Source organism: Bemisia tabaci, chromosome 5, assembly GCF_918797505.1.
Source record: "Bemisia tabaci chromosome 5, PGI_BMITA_v3".
In the NCBI taxonomy this organism is placed as follows: Eukaryota; Metazoa; Arthropoda; class Insecta; order Hemiptera; family Aleyrodidae; genus Bemisia; species Bemisia tabaci.
The window spans coordinates 42990413-43006705 of NC_092797.1; the positions used below are offsets into that span (position 1 = coordinate 42990413).

Below are 16293 nucleotides of genomic sequence, written 5' to 3' on the forward strand. Positions count from 1 at the left end.
CGGTGTGTGTCACCGCTGTTGCATAATTATTACGCGTATTTCCGATCACAGTGGCCGGGGCCGGCGGCATGGCAGAAGCAGAGGAACAGGGCACGCAGGTGGGTATCGAGCGCTGTTGCCATATTTCTAGCGAAAAACATATTTTACCGATCATAACTCTATATATTCCTTGTCCAAAGGCTGATAATCAAATTTTGCATTTTGTAAAATGCCATGGCGGATAGGCAATGACTTTCCTCTGGATTGTCAACGGTCCAAAACATTGATATTAATTTCACATACATTTTAGGATAATTTCGTCATGGGCGGATCCAGACACTTCGGACCGGGGGGAAGGGGGGGGGGGGGTCCGAGGGACTTCCCCCAGAAAATTGTCGGAATTTTCGAGCATCTAATTTATGCAATTTGAGTCAATTTCGCTATGAATAATTACCAAATATAAGCGTCCTTCCTTCTTCTTTCCACCGTTCCTTCCTCTTTTCTTTACTTCCCTTTTTACCCTTCTCTTTTTCGGACGAACGGGGTGAGGGGTGGAAATACATATCTTGCGCCCTCCCCCTGGATCCGCCTGAAATTTTTTTTTTTACAAATTTCAGGAAAATTTCGTGAAAATTCTAGGAGAATTTCGTGTGTATAAATTCTAGGAGAATTTCGAGAGTATGAATTCTAGGAGAGTCCCGTACAAATTTGACAAACATTTGCCACGAATTTTAAAAAAAAATTCGTACTGGCTTTACGAAAATTGGTAAATATTTCACTCAAATCTCAGACAATTGTGACGAGAATTTTAAAAAAAAAAAACCTGCTTCAGTAAGAAATAAAGCGCATTGGGCCAAATACAAATACTGGAGCCATTGAAAAGTTTAATTTTTTTCCGTATTCTTTTCGCATTATTCCGAGAAGGATCTTTATTTTTATGAAACTACGAGAGGGTCAATTTATTTATTCGCTAATAGTAATACTTTTTCTCTCAACAATTCCTCCATTCCTTAAAATTTGTTCAAATAATATTTAAATATAAATCTTAAAAATCTTAAAAAAATTTACGACCATCCGTTCATTAGTAACAGCTTTGCCCGGCGGCCATGTTATCGCCACATCTACAATCCCACATTCTCTTATTCAACATTCCTCGTTCGAGGCTTGTTTTTACATAACCCTTCGAATGAAAAATTCAGATTTTTCTGCACAATCTGGCGACAGTCCTATCGAGTATGTTGTATGAGGGGAGCATCGCGGCACGTCACCGCCTGGACCCTCGGCTTCATTTTCTGACCATTAAGACGCTTTATCAGAGCTTGTTGTCATGCTTTCACTGCTTTACGGAGGAGCTGCTTCGCCACGGCTCTGGTCCCGTATCCAGTAGCGTGGCGTGCTATGCGATATATCGATTGTCATGCCATTTAAACCCATGGAAAAGGATCGATAAACAGGGTGTTCGCAGCGAACGCCTTAATAATCGATTCTTTACCATAGGTTTAAATGGCATAACAATCGATATATCGCAATTCACGCCACGCTACTGCCCGTATCCCCCCCCCTTTTTGCTCCCCTCTCCCATTTATCCCCCCCCCTCGCGGCCCTTCCATAATCCCGCGACACTCGCGTTTCTTCGGTTCTGCTCCCTGATTATTAACGCAATCCGGCAAAGTTCCATGGTCTTCTAGATCGAATCCAAAATAATGATACGTTTCGAGCCGTTATTTTTCTGGAGAAGCTGCACTTCGCGGTGTTGATGAGTTGTAGGTTTGAGAGCGGGGGGTTTCCTAGCATGAGGTACATACCCATGGCTAGAGTGGAAAAATTCGCACTTCCATTGCATCGTCTCAAATTCTACGATTATTTTTATTTTTTGGGAAAAAAACTGACCGAAACGTGAACCGAATCTTTGAACTTTTAACGAAGACAGTTTCGGCTCAGATTCAACTTAGCTTCAAACTTAGACTCACTTTCATGGAACAATGTTGCTTAGTTTTTTAAACTCTGTTTTGTCTCGTCCAAGTCCCTTAAGTCCTAGTAAAAAGTGCGTATCCTACTAAGTGCTTACTTACATAGCATTTTTTCAAACTCTCCGATTGAGCAATGGACATATTACAGTTTTGATGTAAAAAATTAGTCGCCGAAAGAGACCGCCTAACTATCGCACGGGGGATGATACAACTATTCGACCACGTGGGAGCATGTGTTGCCTACCCTAAAAATTGAAGGTGAACTAATTATAGATAGTCAAACATAAAGCTTTCATTTGTGTTTGTCACGAGTGAGCGTGCTATTTTATGACAGTACCACCATTTGACCATGTGGTAGCTTGTGTTGCCTACACTAAAAATAGAGGGCGAACTGATATGGCATTCATGTAAGCTCTTCCCGTTTGGTGAAAAGCTATTTTTTGAGAGTGTTGGAAATGCGTGACATCTCACGACGATACCACTATTCGACCACGTGGGAGCTCGTGTTGCCTACAATGAAATTGAAGGCGAACTGACATGCATGATGTCATAATACAATCCTCACCCGTTCGGTAAAATGTTAGTATGTTCCGAGTAAGCAAGAATTTCACGAGACCACTATTCCTTTAATTTTTCATTTCTCCTTTTGCTTCTACGTCTTTCCCTTGTCTTCTTCTTCCTACTTCACATTTCTATTTTCTTTTTCCTTCTTATTTTTCCTCCTCTCTTCAAAACCTTCCGCTTATTTCATTGGAAAAAATTAACACGTTTCCGACGGCCAATTCCGTGTTACGATTAAAATATGAGTTTCTATAAGGAAAAGAGTAAGATAAGCTATTTTAAAAAGTTTTCTATGAAATAGCTGATTCCCTCTTACTTGGAACTAGTTCGTATTCAAAGAAGGAAAAGGTTTGAGGAAACCTCAGTTTTTTCCTCACTTAAAGGTTTTACTTAAAGTTTGAAAGTAATTACATATTCTTGCCCTTTGATTTGAGCATAGGAACGTAAACTTGTAAAGTTGACTGTTGCCTGTTTTTTCACAGAAAGTTATTTTCCGTGTAAATAAAGTTGTGCCGAAACTCCTTCCCCTCCTGCCACTACGACACCGTCCTAATCACTCTCATCACCAAATTGCTATCGACGAAGTTTCGTAAAGTAGTGAGAAGATTAACACGCAGATTAGAGAAATGTAAGAATCACTGCAAGCTCAGAAGAAGAAAAGAAAATGTTTTATTCATGAAGTTGTAGCACGCGAAGAGGGACGGCTTCGAAAAACGACTGTTATTAAATTATACCCTGAGGTAGGTAAATACTAACCAACGAGAAATAAATGATTGTATACGAGATCGATAGCTTGCAACGCACATTCAGTCCCACTGTGTGTGGAACAAAATAAAATAATGTAAAAAATAAAGGTGCTGCAGTAAAAAATTACATTTTTATGAATATTCATATTTCCTAAATATTCGAGTAAAAAAAATGACAAAGAACTTTTCTAGGAGGAGCAGTTAAGTTCCTGCTGTTTTCGTCACAGGCTAGATTGAATTGGCTCGAGTTAAATTTAAAGAGGCGGTAACAATTAAAGCACAAAAACAGCCCGAATAATTCAACTGAAAACACCAGGAAACAGGTTATCAAGGCTGAAATACAATAAACACAAGGTTTGGGACGTTTCGGGGTCGAATCAACACCCTCCTCGACCAGGAAACAAAAATATTCAAAAAATTATAAAAATCAAAAATCCCTTGACCCACAATCATTGTGATGACAAAAAGTGAGGTTATTATCTGTAATTTTTATAATTATTTGTTTATTTTTTCTTGGTCGAGGAGGGGGTTGAAACCACTCCGAAATGTCCCCGGTTATGTGTTTGTTGTTTTTTAGCCTTGGCCGTTGTCTTGTGTTTTTTAATTTGAGGAGGCGTTGAGTGGCATCTTTGTGACATAAATGAAAATAAGTTTCAAGCTGAGAAATCATATATCTTGTATTTTGGCCCGAAAAACTTCCGAACTCTCACGTGAAACTAAGGATGGAGTTAAATAATTTTATTTTTTCAGGCATATTGATGTTTCGAGATCCGCTTTATCGGAAATAAATAATAAGTGCTCAATTTTCCTAAAAAATCTAATCAAGAACTCAATGCACCAGATTAATATGCACGTATCTTGGCAAGGTTCTGCCAATTAGGCTAGTTAAAATGCCAGAATTGAGGTTTAGTCACTGAAGTAATTTCGACAGTTGAGACATCAGGATCCATGGAGGATGGTTATTGTCATCTCGCTTTGAAACATCTTTTAAGTCGTCTCATAAAACTGCACTCACTCTCCTTGGGCGAGTCCGCTCAGCTGCCTAGTAGGGAGCAACTATGGCACCTATGGTGCTTGGCCTGGGTCGAAGTTGTACTTTCATCTGTTTCTCCCTGAAACTGCTCCTCCAGTCGCTGCATTGGGTGTGCCTGCGGCTGCGCAGCAGCCAGTCTGCCTTTGGCTCGCTCAGTTTTTAGTCTCGACGACGCGACGGACAGTCCATGGTTGTCATAATATGCTTTGATGGATCAACAGTAGTGTCGAGGCGTGAAGGATCGATTCTCGATATTTCCTCATTTGAAGTCATGATAAAGAATCGATTAACAAGGTGTCCGTTGCGAACACCATGTTTATCGATCCTTTTTCCTAGGCTTAAATGACAGACAAATCGATGTATCGCAAAGCACGCTACGCCACTGATCAACACGGTCGATACATTCCATTACTTAGAGCCAAGATCAGACAGGGAATTCGAAGATAATTCTGCGCTCGTCTTCCTGCATAAAAAATCCCCCCCCCCCCTCCCGGACTTTATACTATAATAATACACCAGAAGTGATATTTTTGACTACTTCTCTGCCATTTGCTGGCTTCCTCTGACAGTCAGAAATAAGTCGAGTCAATTTGTGAAATATGTCGATGTCCAAAGTGCGAAACCACGTATTTCCATTGCGGGTGTCTTAAAATGTTCGTTCCTGTTTTATGTTTCAGGAAAAACAAGTCAACTTTCAAGTCCGAAATTTATGCAGAATACTTTGCTAATAGAGAATAAAATCGAGAAAGTTTTCAAGAAATGACATTATCAAGTTTTATGAAGAAGACATAAAGTATGAGAGGAAGTCTGGAACTTTGCAAACGGAGATAAGTGATTTTGCACTTTGCTCATCGCCATGTATGCACATATTCGAGTAGACCTTTCCATCACAGAGGAAAGGGGTCTAAGAGTCAAAGTTGTTCCAAATTCCCACAAAAAATCTAAAAAAACAAAACTTTGAGGGAGACTTAGGGGCCACAGAAAAATAGAAACCCCGTGAATTCTGCCTCCTTGGTATATCGTCATGATTTTCCCCTAGGGAAAAAAGTGAAAAATACTGTAGAGGGTAAACAACAAACGGTGACGAAATAGAAAGCCTAGAAACGGCTTCTATTTGTTGCGGACGTCGAAGAAGGTAGTATCATGATAAAATCTGACCTACGAAACATACTACGTTACAACATTCATGGGACCTTCGAGTTTTATCAGATAATGAAAAGATACTAATCATGTATATCGTACATATTATGACCTATCTGACCCTCCGAGTGTTTACTTTTTGTCATAGTTTGTTCTAGGCGATTCACAATTTCTGCTCACTAGGCGACCCTATTCTCTTTAAAGGTTTCATTTTTTTTCTCTTTTTTAAATGACGCAATGAAATTGTGAGTTTTCCCAACTAAACGAGGTAAATTTTTTTGGTACGTTCTAGGGATCTACAGGGATAATTTTAATGATTTTTCTAGCTACAAATCGACCTCTAGATGAACCCGCTTTCTGAAAATTTTTGCAGTGACTCCAAAAAGCGGTCATTTCGTCGTTTCCGCCACAAAAACGTAACTAAATTTGGATGTTGCAAAATTTCTTCTCTCAAATTACATTTTTACTAGGAGGATCTTGGGCATTTCTGTCTAAAATTTCATTGATTTCTCCTGTTAGCACGGAATAATCGGACCATTTCGGACGGTTATTTCACAGACACATTCTTGTAAAGAATTATAAATGATTTTAGTCAAATTTGCAATTTTAGAATGGGGATTCGTTCCCTCGTCCGGGAAACGGCGATTTAAGGGCGACAGGCATCTTTTGAGGGTTTATCCGAAAAGCGGTCATAGAATGGACCGTCTGCTCTTAGTAACTAACAGTGGTGAGGCGAGAATGATTGATTATCGATATTTCCTCATTTGAAGCAATGGTAAATATCGATTATTAAGGAGTTCGTTGCAGACACCCTGTTTATCGATCTTTTTCCATAGGTTTAAATGGAAAATCAATCAATATTTCGCAAAGCACACCACGCCACTGGTATCTAACAGAGAATCACCGTCAGTGATACAAGCCGCAAAAATTAATACCACAACAACTCTCGAAAAAATTAAATTTGAGCAGGTGGCAGTGCGGCAACCTCTTAATTTCCGCTGCATTATTATCCATCTCGCGGCTCAACGCTGACCTATCCAACATCCCAGCGATTCCGTTTTCCTTGATCGTGCCACGGCGCTTTCGCAACATTTCGAATCGGAACATTTTTAGCCGCGTCTTTTTGTGCATCCGCAGCTCGAGCTGCGTTCCTCGCCACCGCACCCGTAACTCGTTCCAGACTAGTTGAACTTCGAGTCAACTTTCGTGTCGTAGGAGCAAAGCGTAAACCAAACCACCTATCTGCATAGGATTTACACCGGGAGTTACGCGGTTCCTACCTAGGACACGCCTGGTCTACGTAGAAGCGACTGCCTGCGGGCGTCACAGGCCGACTGCAGTGCCGTTTACGTTTGGGCGCGCGTCTGGTCTAGTCTGGTCCGTTGAGGTAATCGGCTATCGGTCGATTATCGACGCTTAATCGATAATCGATCGATTAAACAAGGATTACTTCGCTGTGGGTTTCGATAAATGATAATTTCGGATTCGCCAAGACCAGACCGGACTGGCCCCACCTCAGGGTGCAGCTTCTTCTTGCTGCTTCTTACGTCTCGCCTTGCTCTTTTCACTGGATTTTTGTGGTTCGGTGCCAGAAATGTCTTCCTCCGTTCTGGGGAGATCGGCTTGTTTTCGCCTTACAAAGCTCGTGGTTTTTTTCGATGCTAGCGAGTCACTATTTAATGAAAATGTGATATGAGAAGTATTTTAGATACCCGGTACTGGTTACGGACCGTTCATAAAATACATAACGCTGAATATCGGATTTTTACTCCTTCCTCCTGTAAAGTACCCGTAATGTAGTTCTATGCCTTCCGCAAAATCACCGAATGCTCTGTTTGAATCTCTGTCTACTGAAATTAGCGTTTTGAGATAAAAAATTCCCACCTCGCATTGATTTTTTAAAATTTTGAATTTTTTTTTGAATTTTCGCAAGTGTCAATTTCAACGTTACGTAACGCAGACTCGGACTCATCCAACCTCTCCCTGTAAAGCGAGCTCAGAGCGTCACGTATTTTCTGAACGGCCCCTTATTCAAGCAGAGTAAGACGATAATTAATTGCGGGGAGAAAAACTTTGTTTTCACCTCTCAGTCTCAGCGAAGGCTGAACTGGTCAGAAGCATTAACCTTTATTTTTATTTTATATTTTTTTTCTATGTTAAATTGGAATAAACTTGACGGTCCGACGTAGTCGATCGTCATCGATGACCTATTGGTTAATTCGTAATTTGACCGTATATTAAGAACTTTTTTGAAACAATCGATCGGCAAGTCAATCTTCACTCATTACGACGCGAAAAATTGTGCTGTAAAATCTTTTGGTGCGGATTCTTTGGCCGGGATGGTTTAATCTGAAAGTGATGCATCGATTTCAAAAGAACGTTGCAGCCTCTTACATTTGCCAAACCCGTATTCCGGTACAATGGGCATGGAACATTTCCTTGACATTTATACAGCATCACAAGAAATCCCGTGTAAAAATGGTCAGAATTCGATGTAATAATCATTTTGGTCAATTTTTTCGAATAAATTAAAATACAGCTCTTCCAGCCTTTGGGGAGAAGATACGAAGGTTCTTACCGGAAGTTTAAACATTTCGTTCATACGTGCGGTGGGAGAAAATCCTCTCTTTGCTCTTCCAATAGTGTAAATCTTTTTCACTCCTGGACATGCTCTCAGCAACTTTTCGAGCAAAACTTTGCCCATAAACCCCGTGGCTCCAGTCACGAGAATGGAGCGCCCATCGTACCACTCCACTATGCCAGGCTGCATCTCGTTCATCTGTAAAAAATGAAGAAACCTGTGAATGAACGTAAAATCTGCACACGAAAAAACAGCTTAGTGGTGGGGATCAAATTTGGCGAAGTTTGATGAAAGTTTTCAGTTGAAAGTTAAGTTAAAGATCGAACTATTTGACGCTTTTTAACGTTTTTCATAAAAAAGATGGTCAAATTTGAATAATGTTCTTGAAGGGTAATTTGACAACACCGCATTCCAATCAAAGATTCGAGAATGGAATGATCTTTCCGAATCTTGAGCCACCAAAGACCGAGGATCAAGTTGCTGTCGCCTCAAAGTTAATATTCAACGATTACCGTGGGCTGGAGAAGATAATTTATAGCGGTTTCAAAAGACGTGCTGACCTGCCTCAACACCAGGTAAACGGATGCATTAAAGCTTCAAAATGTCAGTTCAATTTTCAGAGTGGCATAATATCAACAGAATCACAGATCGTGGATGAGTAAAGATTGATTTAGGGCCCTATGACTCGATCACTTGAATCAGTATTTTCAAAGATGATAACTATTCCTTTTATGGCGCCAAAAATCAAAAGTTCGATGAGCTTAAACGTAACTCCACTCCAAGGTTGTCAAATTGAATTCAACGATTAATTTATTTTACAAAACTATATCTGTGCAATTTTTATTCAAAATTTTCTGATTTTTACATGAAATCGGAGAAAAAAATCCGTGAAATTTTCAGTTAGATATGGCCAAGATTTTTCTGGTTAAAATGAAATTTACGAAGGGAAATTTGGCAACATTGAAATAGAGTTACGTTCTTATGTCGACCTCGCGTTTAAACAAAAATGAGAAAGGCTCTCTGCTTCAAGTAGGTATATTGTCATTTTTTAATGTTTAATCTATCTAGTTGATTGGAATTTGGAATTTCAAGAGAGAAGAACTTCGGTAATTTATCACTGAATCATGCTTTCGCGCATTGTTAGCCCTACCAAGGTAAAATAAATGAAAATTTGCAACCCATCATTCTTATTTTTATAAAATAAGTTCATTCCTGGAAAAATTCCGGCTTCCTCAGATATTTAAATCTAAGCATTTTGACGAAAATGCCTATATCTTGATATGATTTTTGCAAAATATCTGATTCTACTCCACGTTTAAACACAATTATTCCTGCATGCATCCGATAAACTCTATCCTTCATTCATAAGTGGTCAGTTAATGCAAACCAAACTGGAAATATTGGAATGTGTGTTAGAGAAACGAAACCGATACATAGCTGAAAGCAAACAAACTGCGCGCCTCGTGTTGAGTACATTGCTCTCTAATTTAATCTCCAGGCTAATTACACGCTAGCTTGCAATAAGATGCAGTAAGAAATGTAGGGCGGTCAGCGCATGCTATGCAACTGCGGCCAAAACAAAGTGAGCTTGAGAGACGCACTCGTCAGAGAAAACGTCAACAGAAGTATGAACTCTCTGCACTATATTCGTCACGTCTTGGTTATTTTTGAAACTGTTGACACATCGACGCGGCCATTGGTTTTACCTGTGACGTCATTTGGTTTTACAGGTAAGATGAAATTTTGGAATTTCTTTTGAAATCTATATTTTGTGCTTTTAGTCGTCAGGAAATGACTTAACAGCCAACAATTTAAGAATCCTTTGTTTTGCGGGTTCTCAAAGGCCTCTACGTTGAATAACTACCGGTAAAATATCAGGTAATGTACCGTGTACCTCCTCATTTCTATTTTTCCCGATTACTCGTCTTGTATACGACAAGTATGCGATATACATTGTCTAACATTGTGCTAATACCACATGATACATAATTCGTGAAACCTGACAACACTGCAATTATCATAAAACCTGAAGCCCATACCAACAAACCATCATCAGGAACCTAAAAAAGAGGGGAGAACTTATTTATAAATTCTCCATATAATTAAGCGCGTTATTAGTAAGCAGTCGTCATCGTCACTTTCACTGTCTATATGAAGGCATGCATCCGCATGTATTGTCAGTTTTTTCTTATTCTTTTTTTTTCAAGAGGACTCTTGCAGCCATTAAAACTCCGTCTTCTAAATGCTCAAGCATTGACTTTAAGTAATTCATTCCTTTCATGCCGTCCAATCTAGTGTGATTACTCGCTGCGTTGAAGCGGTTGACGGATACGTATTTCGGAGTTGAAAGTATTATAAGAGCGAGAAAATTCAATATAGCTTTTTTGACATTGACCTTATGGGAACTAGCCTCAAAGAATTTTAATATACTTCCTAGTCCATTTTGCATAGTTTTATCGGGTTGGAAAGAATCCAAATCAAACTTATCATTTAGAAGTTGAAAAATTGCCCGATTAAAAATACAACTGATAATAAAAATAAATTGGTTAATAAAGCATACTTATTTGTATCCTAAATACACTTGTAAACAGTCTAAGCCTGAGATATTTACGAATAATCACCATTCTTGTCATACATTTTCGTGAGAATCGGTGCGTTGGGCGCTCACGCTTTAGAAATGAACCGATTTTTCTATTCGTGTCATCAAACGTTCGGTTCATGTCTTTCATAGCTTCCTTCATCAGTTCTTTTGACCTCAAAAGTCCGGCTGTACAAACCGAACGTTCGGTTACACGAACTGAAAGTTGAGTTTTACGAAAAGAATAGTTGAGATGCTACAGAAAGCCATGTTCCCCGACATTTTGTTGATATGTAATTTTATCTTTTTAGAGATCAAAATATTCGTATCAAGTGTTTCGCCGCATCCAACTTTTCTACTCATACGTTAAAGTCTCTGAGTCAGCCGAAAAGAGTTCACGTTTTCTTTCACTTCGTGGATATGCAATTTTACCTACTTGGAAGGCAAAATAGTTGTATCACGTGTTTCATGCCATCCAACGTTTCTACTCATGCGTTCAAGTCTCTGAGTCAGTGGAAAAGAGACCAAGCTCTTTTTCATTGTTGTAGATATGCGAGAAAGTTTTGTTGCTTCATAGTTGTGACCGGATCTGTGAAAAGGAGCCTCTTATTCGGGAAGAAAATGTTCATCATTTTTAATTTTCTGGGGAAAACGATCGCGGGAAGCGCCTGCGAAACTGTAGGGATACTTCAAGCATTGCGCCGCGCGCCGCCGTCTCCCCGAGCCCTCAGCGGGTCTCGATCTAGTTTCGCTCTCGGTTCTTCACTGTGAATCTCGCTAAGTTCCGAGATGCATGCGCTATTTGGAAATGCGCAGGGCAGCGCGCGTGCACAACTTCGATAGGCGTGCACCAAAATTGAGCAAATTTTGGTCAAAACTTAATTGATTGAATATCTCAGTTCGAAAACGACCCAACTCGGATTTTTTACGATATTCATTTATTTGCGCAGGAACACTCTTTTCCTGAAAAATTTTATTTGTCCCGAGATGGGTCGTTTTGGATCTGAGGGATTGAATTTTGTATCATCCATTATTGAAGGTCGAAACCTGCGCAATTTTCCCACTGCCCACGCAGTTCGTTAAAAACCGATCGGTCGTTGGTTTGAGAAAATTCTGCACTATTTCATATTGTAGGTAGACAGAAACCAACAGAATTGTATTTTGCTGTACACTGAAAAAAAGTAGCTTGGATCAAGCATGATAATTCTTGAATTTGCCGCCAAGAATTTTCTATATCTTGCTTTAAGCTAACTTTTTCTTGATTCAAGAAAAATGATGCTTGGGTTAAGCAAAAAAGTAGCTTATATTAACCAGCAAAATTCTTGATTTAAGAAGAAATACTTCTTGGCGGCAAATTTAAGATTCTTTTTTTTCCAGTGTAGTTACCGCCTATTTTTAAAAAAAGTCTTCCTATAAAAAGCAGATTGGAAGTCTATCTCGTACTTCTATGCTTATTCAAACGCGTGCTTTCATTCGTGAAAAATAATCCGCCGAAACTGCATTAAGTTCGATTTTTTTCTTCTTGAAAGTTTTAAGCAGTGTAATTTCAATACTGTCTATGTGTTATAATGCGCGGAAGAGATCTTCTTATTCACACTTTTACTCGGATAAGCCATCATCGAGCAATGGGTGGCATATTTTGATGATTGTTGTTTTAAAAACGTCCTCCAGCATTCTGTGACAAGAATGCGGTTCAAACGCTGTCAGCTCGTACTACCATGCGTTTTATTCATGGTCTTTTGATGATTTTAATTAGAAAAGCCTCGAATACCTAAGACTCTTCCGGATAAGTGATCGATATCTATATTTCTAGGAGACGTCCAGAGGACAAGTGAGTAAAAAAGAGAGAAGGGTGATCAGGTATCAACGCACCGTTTTATGGATATAACAAAGCGTTTGAACTTTCCAAACGGAAATAGAACTATTAATTTATCTTAAAAACATTGAATCTCTTGGGGTGTATAATAAGCATCCAAAAAATGTACTAAAACCTAAGATATGGCAGACAGAAGTTCATCGACATGTGTGATTAGAGAAACAAGTATTGATCACAGGGTTCCAAAATCACACTTTTTTTTCATTTCCATAAAAAAGAAGGAACCTACCGCTCAACGCTTTTTCGCTCAACAGTTTCACGGGTTGATTGTTAGCGCAGCGGAAAGATGGAAGTAAGGTACATTTTTAAGAATGCATTTTCTACGCAAAAATAAAATACGACAAGAAGTTTTCAAATCAAGAGATGCGTTATTCCGTTTCAACTTTAACCGCCAGGACTCAGTGCACTTTTTTCTCTGGCAGCAGGAAAAAATAATCTATTTCCTTAACTAAAAACACAAATTACTTTTTAATTTTTACGAAAAAATATTCTTACTCGAGTTTAATTCGCTAAAAATTTATCATAGTGAATATCTCCTCTTTCATTTGGAGAATCAGGAGTCAAATGGGTGCTATGCATAACTTTACAATTCCATAGTAGAGATCCAATGACTGAAGTCTCGACTTCATTACACAGAAAATACCACGCACAGAGGCCCCACGTCGAGCCTTTATCCCCTACTGCGGGGAATCATTTTTTCTTAATAAAAAAAAGGTTCATAAACAAGCAGTCCGACATAGATAGCTGCAATTAACAAAAAGGACAAAGAAAAATCGTGGCAACAAGCTACATTTTAATAAAACCAAAAAATAGGGCACACTGGAAAAAAACACATCGGATCTGGAGTCTAGACTCTTAAAAACATCGACAAGAAAAAATTCTCTTGATTCAATCGGATTTAAGCTTAAATCAAGAACCAAGTCTCTTAATTTGAGCGGATCTCCTTTTGATTTAAGCTTAAATCTGATTGAATCAAGAGTCCTTTTTCTTGTCAATGTTTTCAAGAGTCTTGACTTTAGATCCAATGTGTTTTTTTTCCCAGTGCACACTAGCAATTAGCAACTTACACTCGTATTGATTGTTGATTACTCAGAAAAAGGAACACTGCCACGCAAATTGTCTTACAAATCAACAAAGAGTCCCCTAATTTATTGTCTTTTAATTAGAGAATTTGTCTGCTGAACAAGCAGCCACTGACAAAAAACTGACAAATTAAAAGTTGCGGATGCGGCGAGATGATTGACTGCTTAGACGTGCGCGCGGGTACCCGTGAAATAGCTTAATTATCCCGAAAAAAGTTTTATTGCGCGGAGCATGTTTATTTATGGCACTCAATTAAAGTCTTGTTTCACACAAATATTCGTTTTACGGCTGCAATTATATGTTTTGTGGCTAGGTACCTCGTACTTGAGCTGCGGTTTAAAATTTAGACGGTAGTATAAGTACATTATTAGAAGTAGTCGATAAGCTCCTGAATTCATGATATCCGCACTTTGCACACGCAACAACGAAAATCGGTTGGATGTGAGTATCGTCCAGTTCTAAACATTATAGACTACTCACTATTACTTTTACTATTACTTTTGCGGACATTCTTACAATCTCAATTCTGATATTTGCTCAGCAAACGTTTTTTTGAAGTTGTTTACATGAAGTACATTATTGTTTATTTAACCGTGAATGACTACTGTCAAACCGGAAAAGAAATCAAGAGCGCACCGCATATACGAGCACACGACTCATGCTTCAACACAAAGCATCAATAAAGTGTTGATGAATGAAACATATAGTGTCGTAGATTGAGTACATAGGTGTCCTAGAAAACTCTTCTTTGAACCCTGTTTTTCAGCGTCGTTTTGGGGGGTTTTAGCGAATCGCCCCGGGGGAAGGGGAACGGTGGGAAAAAATGTGTATGCCTCTTTTTTGTGCATACATGAAGAAAATGAAAAAAAAAGAAGAAAAAATGACAACTTCGAAAGAATGCCTCCAAACTCTTCACAATGAGAGTTTATTGTTTCTGATCTCGGTTCCTGAATTTTTACCTGCTGTTTTCGGCGTATGAATTATACATCCATTGTACTTTACAAATATTTTTCATTTATTGTATTATACATAACGTGTTATTCTTCTAGTAACTTCATTTTACTAATTATATAATTACAATTTGTAAATATATGATTTTTTTTGGGTGTTGTTTTTTTTCATCCTACATAAAAACTTTAATCGCAATCGCCATAACTTCAATTTCTTATCTTTAGAACAAAGTTTAATTTTTAAGGAATTGGATTTATAGAGAATCATGAAGTATCGCTTTCACAGCAAGCATCTTGAAAATAAAAAATATCACAGACTTATTGACGAAAAATTTTACCTTAAATATGATAGAGAAACCCCAAAATAAGCTCCGAGAAGGAGTTATGAATATTCAGGCCCTAACAGTTCGTAAATTTCAAACACACTGCATTCTTTCCATGTGCACATGCCGCGTGCGTATTACGAAACATGCGAATAAAAAATTGATCAAACTGAATCGAATTGGCGAACTTTCTATACGACCGCTCGCATTTACTTTTGAGTATTTTTCCTTGGCTCTCAAGAGGTCGATGTAATGTTTTGGCCGAATCACCTGATTGCATACATTAGTTATGGTCGCGCCAAAACGGTCGTAAGATCGTTACTTGAGCTCTGTGGGTCAAAACACCTTCTCAATTTTTTGTCTGTTTTCCAGACAATAATCGACAATATTCGAGGTTTTTTCCTTGATCTTCTTAAAAAAAAACAGACATGGGACAGAAATATTTGATTTAAGCGACTGAAATCTGCCGTTATAACACGTTCGAGGCCGTCATGCGACATACGTTCACATCATCTGTTAATCTGCAAATGTAGGCAGTTCAAGCATAAAATTTCTCCCACAGTAGTGTGTGAATTTTAATTAGAAAAAATGGGCCACTAAACAGGGTATGAATTAAGGCACCGCGCTACATATTTTCTTGTCAAAATTTAACGAAGAAAGCGAATTACCTAAGCATCACACAACAGGGAGTCTGAAAATCAGAATTTTGAATAGAAAATATCTGCCGTTTTTTCCCACTTCAGATTTTGTATAGTAGCCCATTAGGTAGAGGCTGCAAAGTACCTGCCAACGTTGATCTTGTATATGAGAACCGGTAGAGAATACCCTAAATATTTACAGTGATATGTGAGAGATTCAAGCAAGACCGCCCTTAATGGAAAATAAAATTAGGTAAATATACAACAGCTTATACTAGTTAATTTTGCATTCTTTGGCGTAAAGAATATGGAAAAATTTAAATTTACATTCATTTTACCTTTCAAAGTGCATGTCAAATTCAGAGAACAATTAATCGCAAGTTTAAAAACTTAGGTGAACTTGACAGCGCGCTAATGGCGACATTGAATTTTAAAGGCTTAGAACATTTTCAATGGCGCGACTCACGGCTTGAAAGAGCTCAATTTTTCAAGAGCATTATAAAAAGCGATTAGCGTCTAAAACTGAGAATGGATATTCTTGATTCCAAAATTTCACCAATAAACATCCATTAAACATTTCAAGTTTCATTAAAAAGCCGCTTTTGCCTGACACCAACTCATATCACAGCAATTAACTTAGTGAAACACTCTCTAGCCGTTTTAAGCGATATTTCTGGTCCGTTATTCTTTTTATTTGAAAAAAAAAAAAATCTATTCCTAACCTAAAGAACGCTATGGAAACATTATGTTCAAGATGTAACTCTCGGCCTAGAGGCGGCTAAAATTCGATTGATATCAGTTCCTTCGGATCTTCGGTCGAGCAGCGAATTTTTTT

The 16293-nt window shown here is 38.5% G+C and overlaps 1 protein-coding gene across 3 annotated transcripts in view; it reads right to left on the reverse strand.

Annotated features, from left to right (window-relative positions):
• LOC109039181 (putative fatty acyl-CoA reductase CG5065) overlaps positions 1-16293 on the reverse strand; it is a 70060-nt gene that overhangs the window by 47407 nt on the left and 6360 nt on the right. For 2 of the 3 annotated variants that reach the window (XM_072300765.1, XM_072300763.1), the window contains exon 2: positions 8008-8208. In XM_072300765.1, coding sequence (XP_072156866.1) covers positions 8008-8208 — 201 coding nt within the window. Of the gene's footprint in view, positions 1-8007; positions 8209-13531; positions 14013-16293 lie in introns of those variants that run through there. The other variant, XM_072300764.1, reaches the window with a different exon arrangement.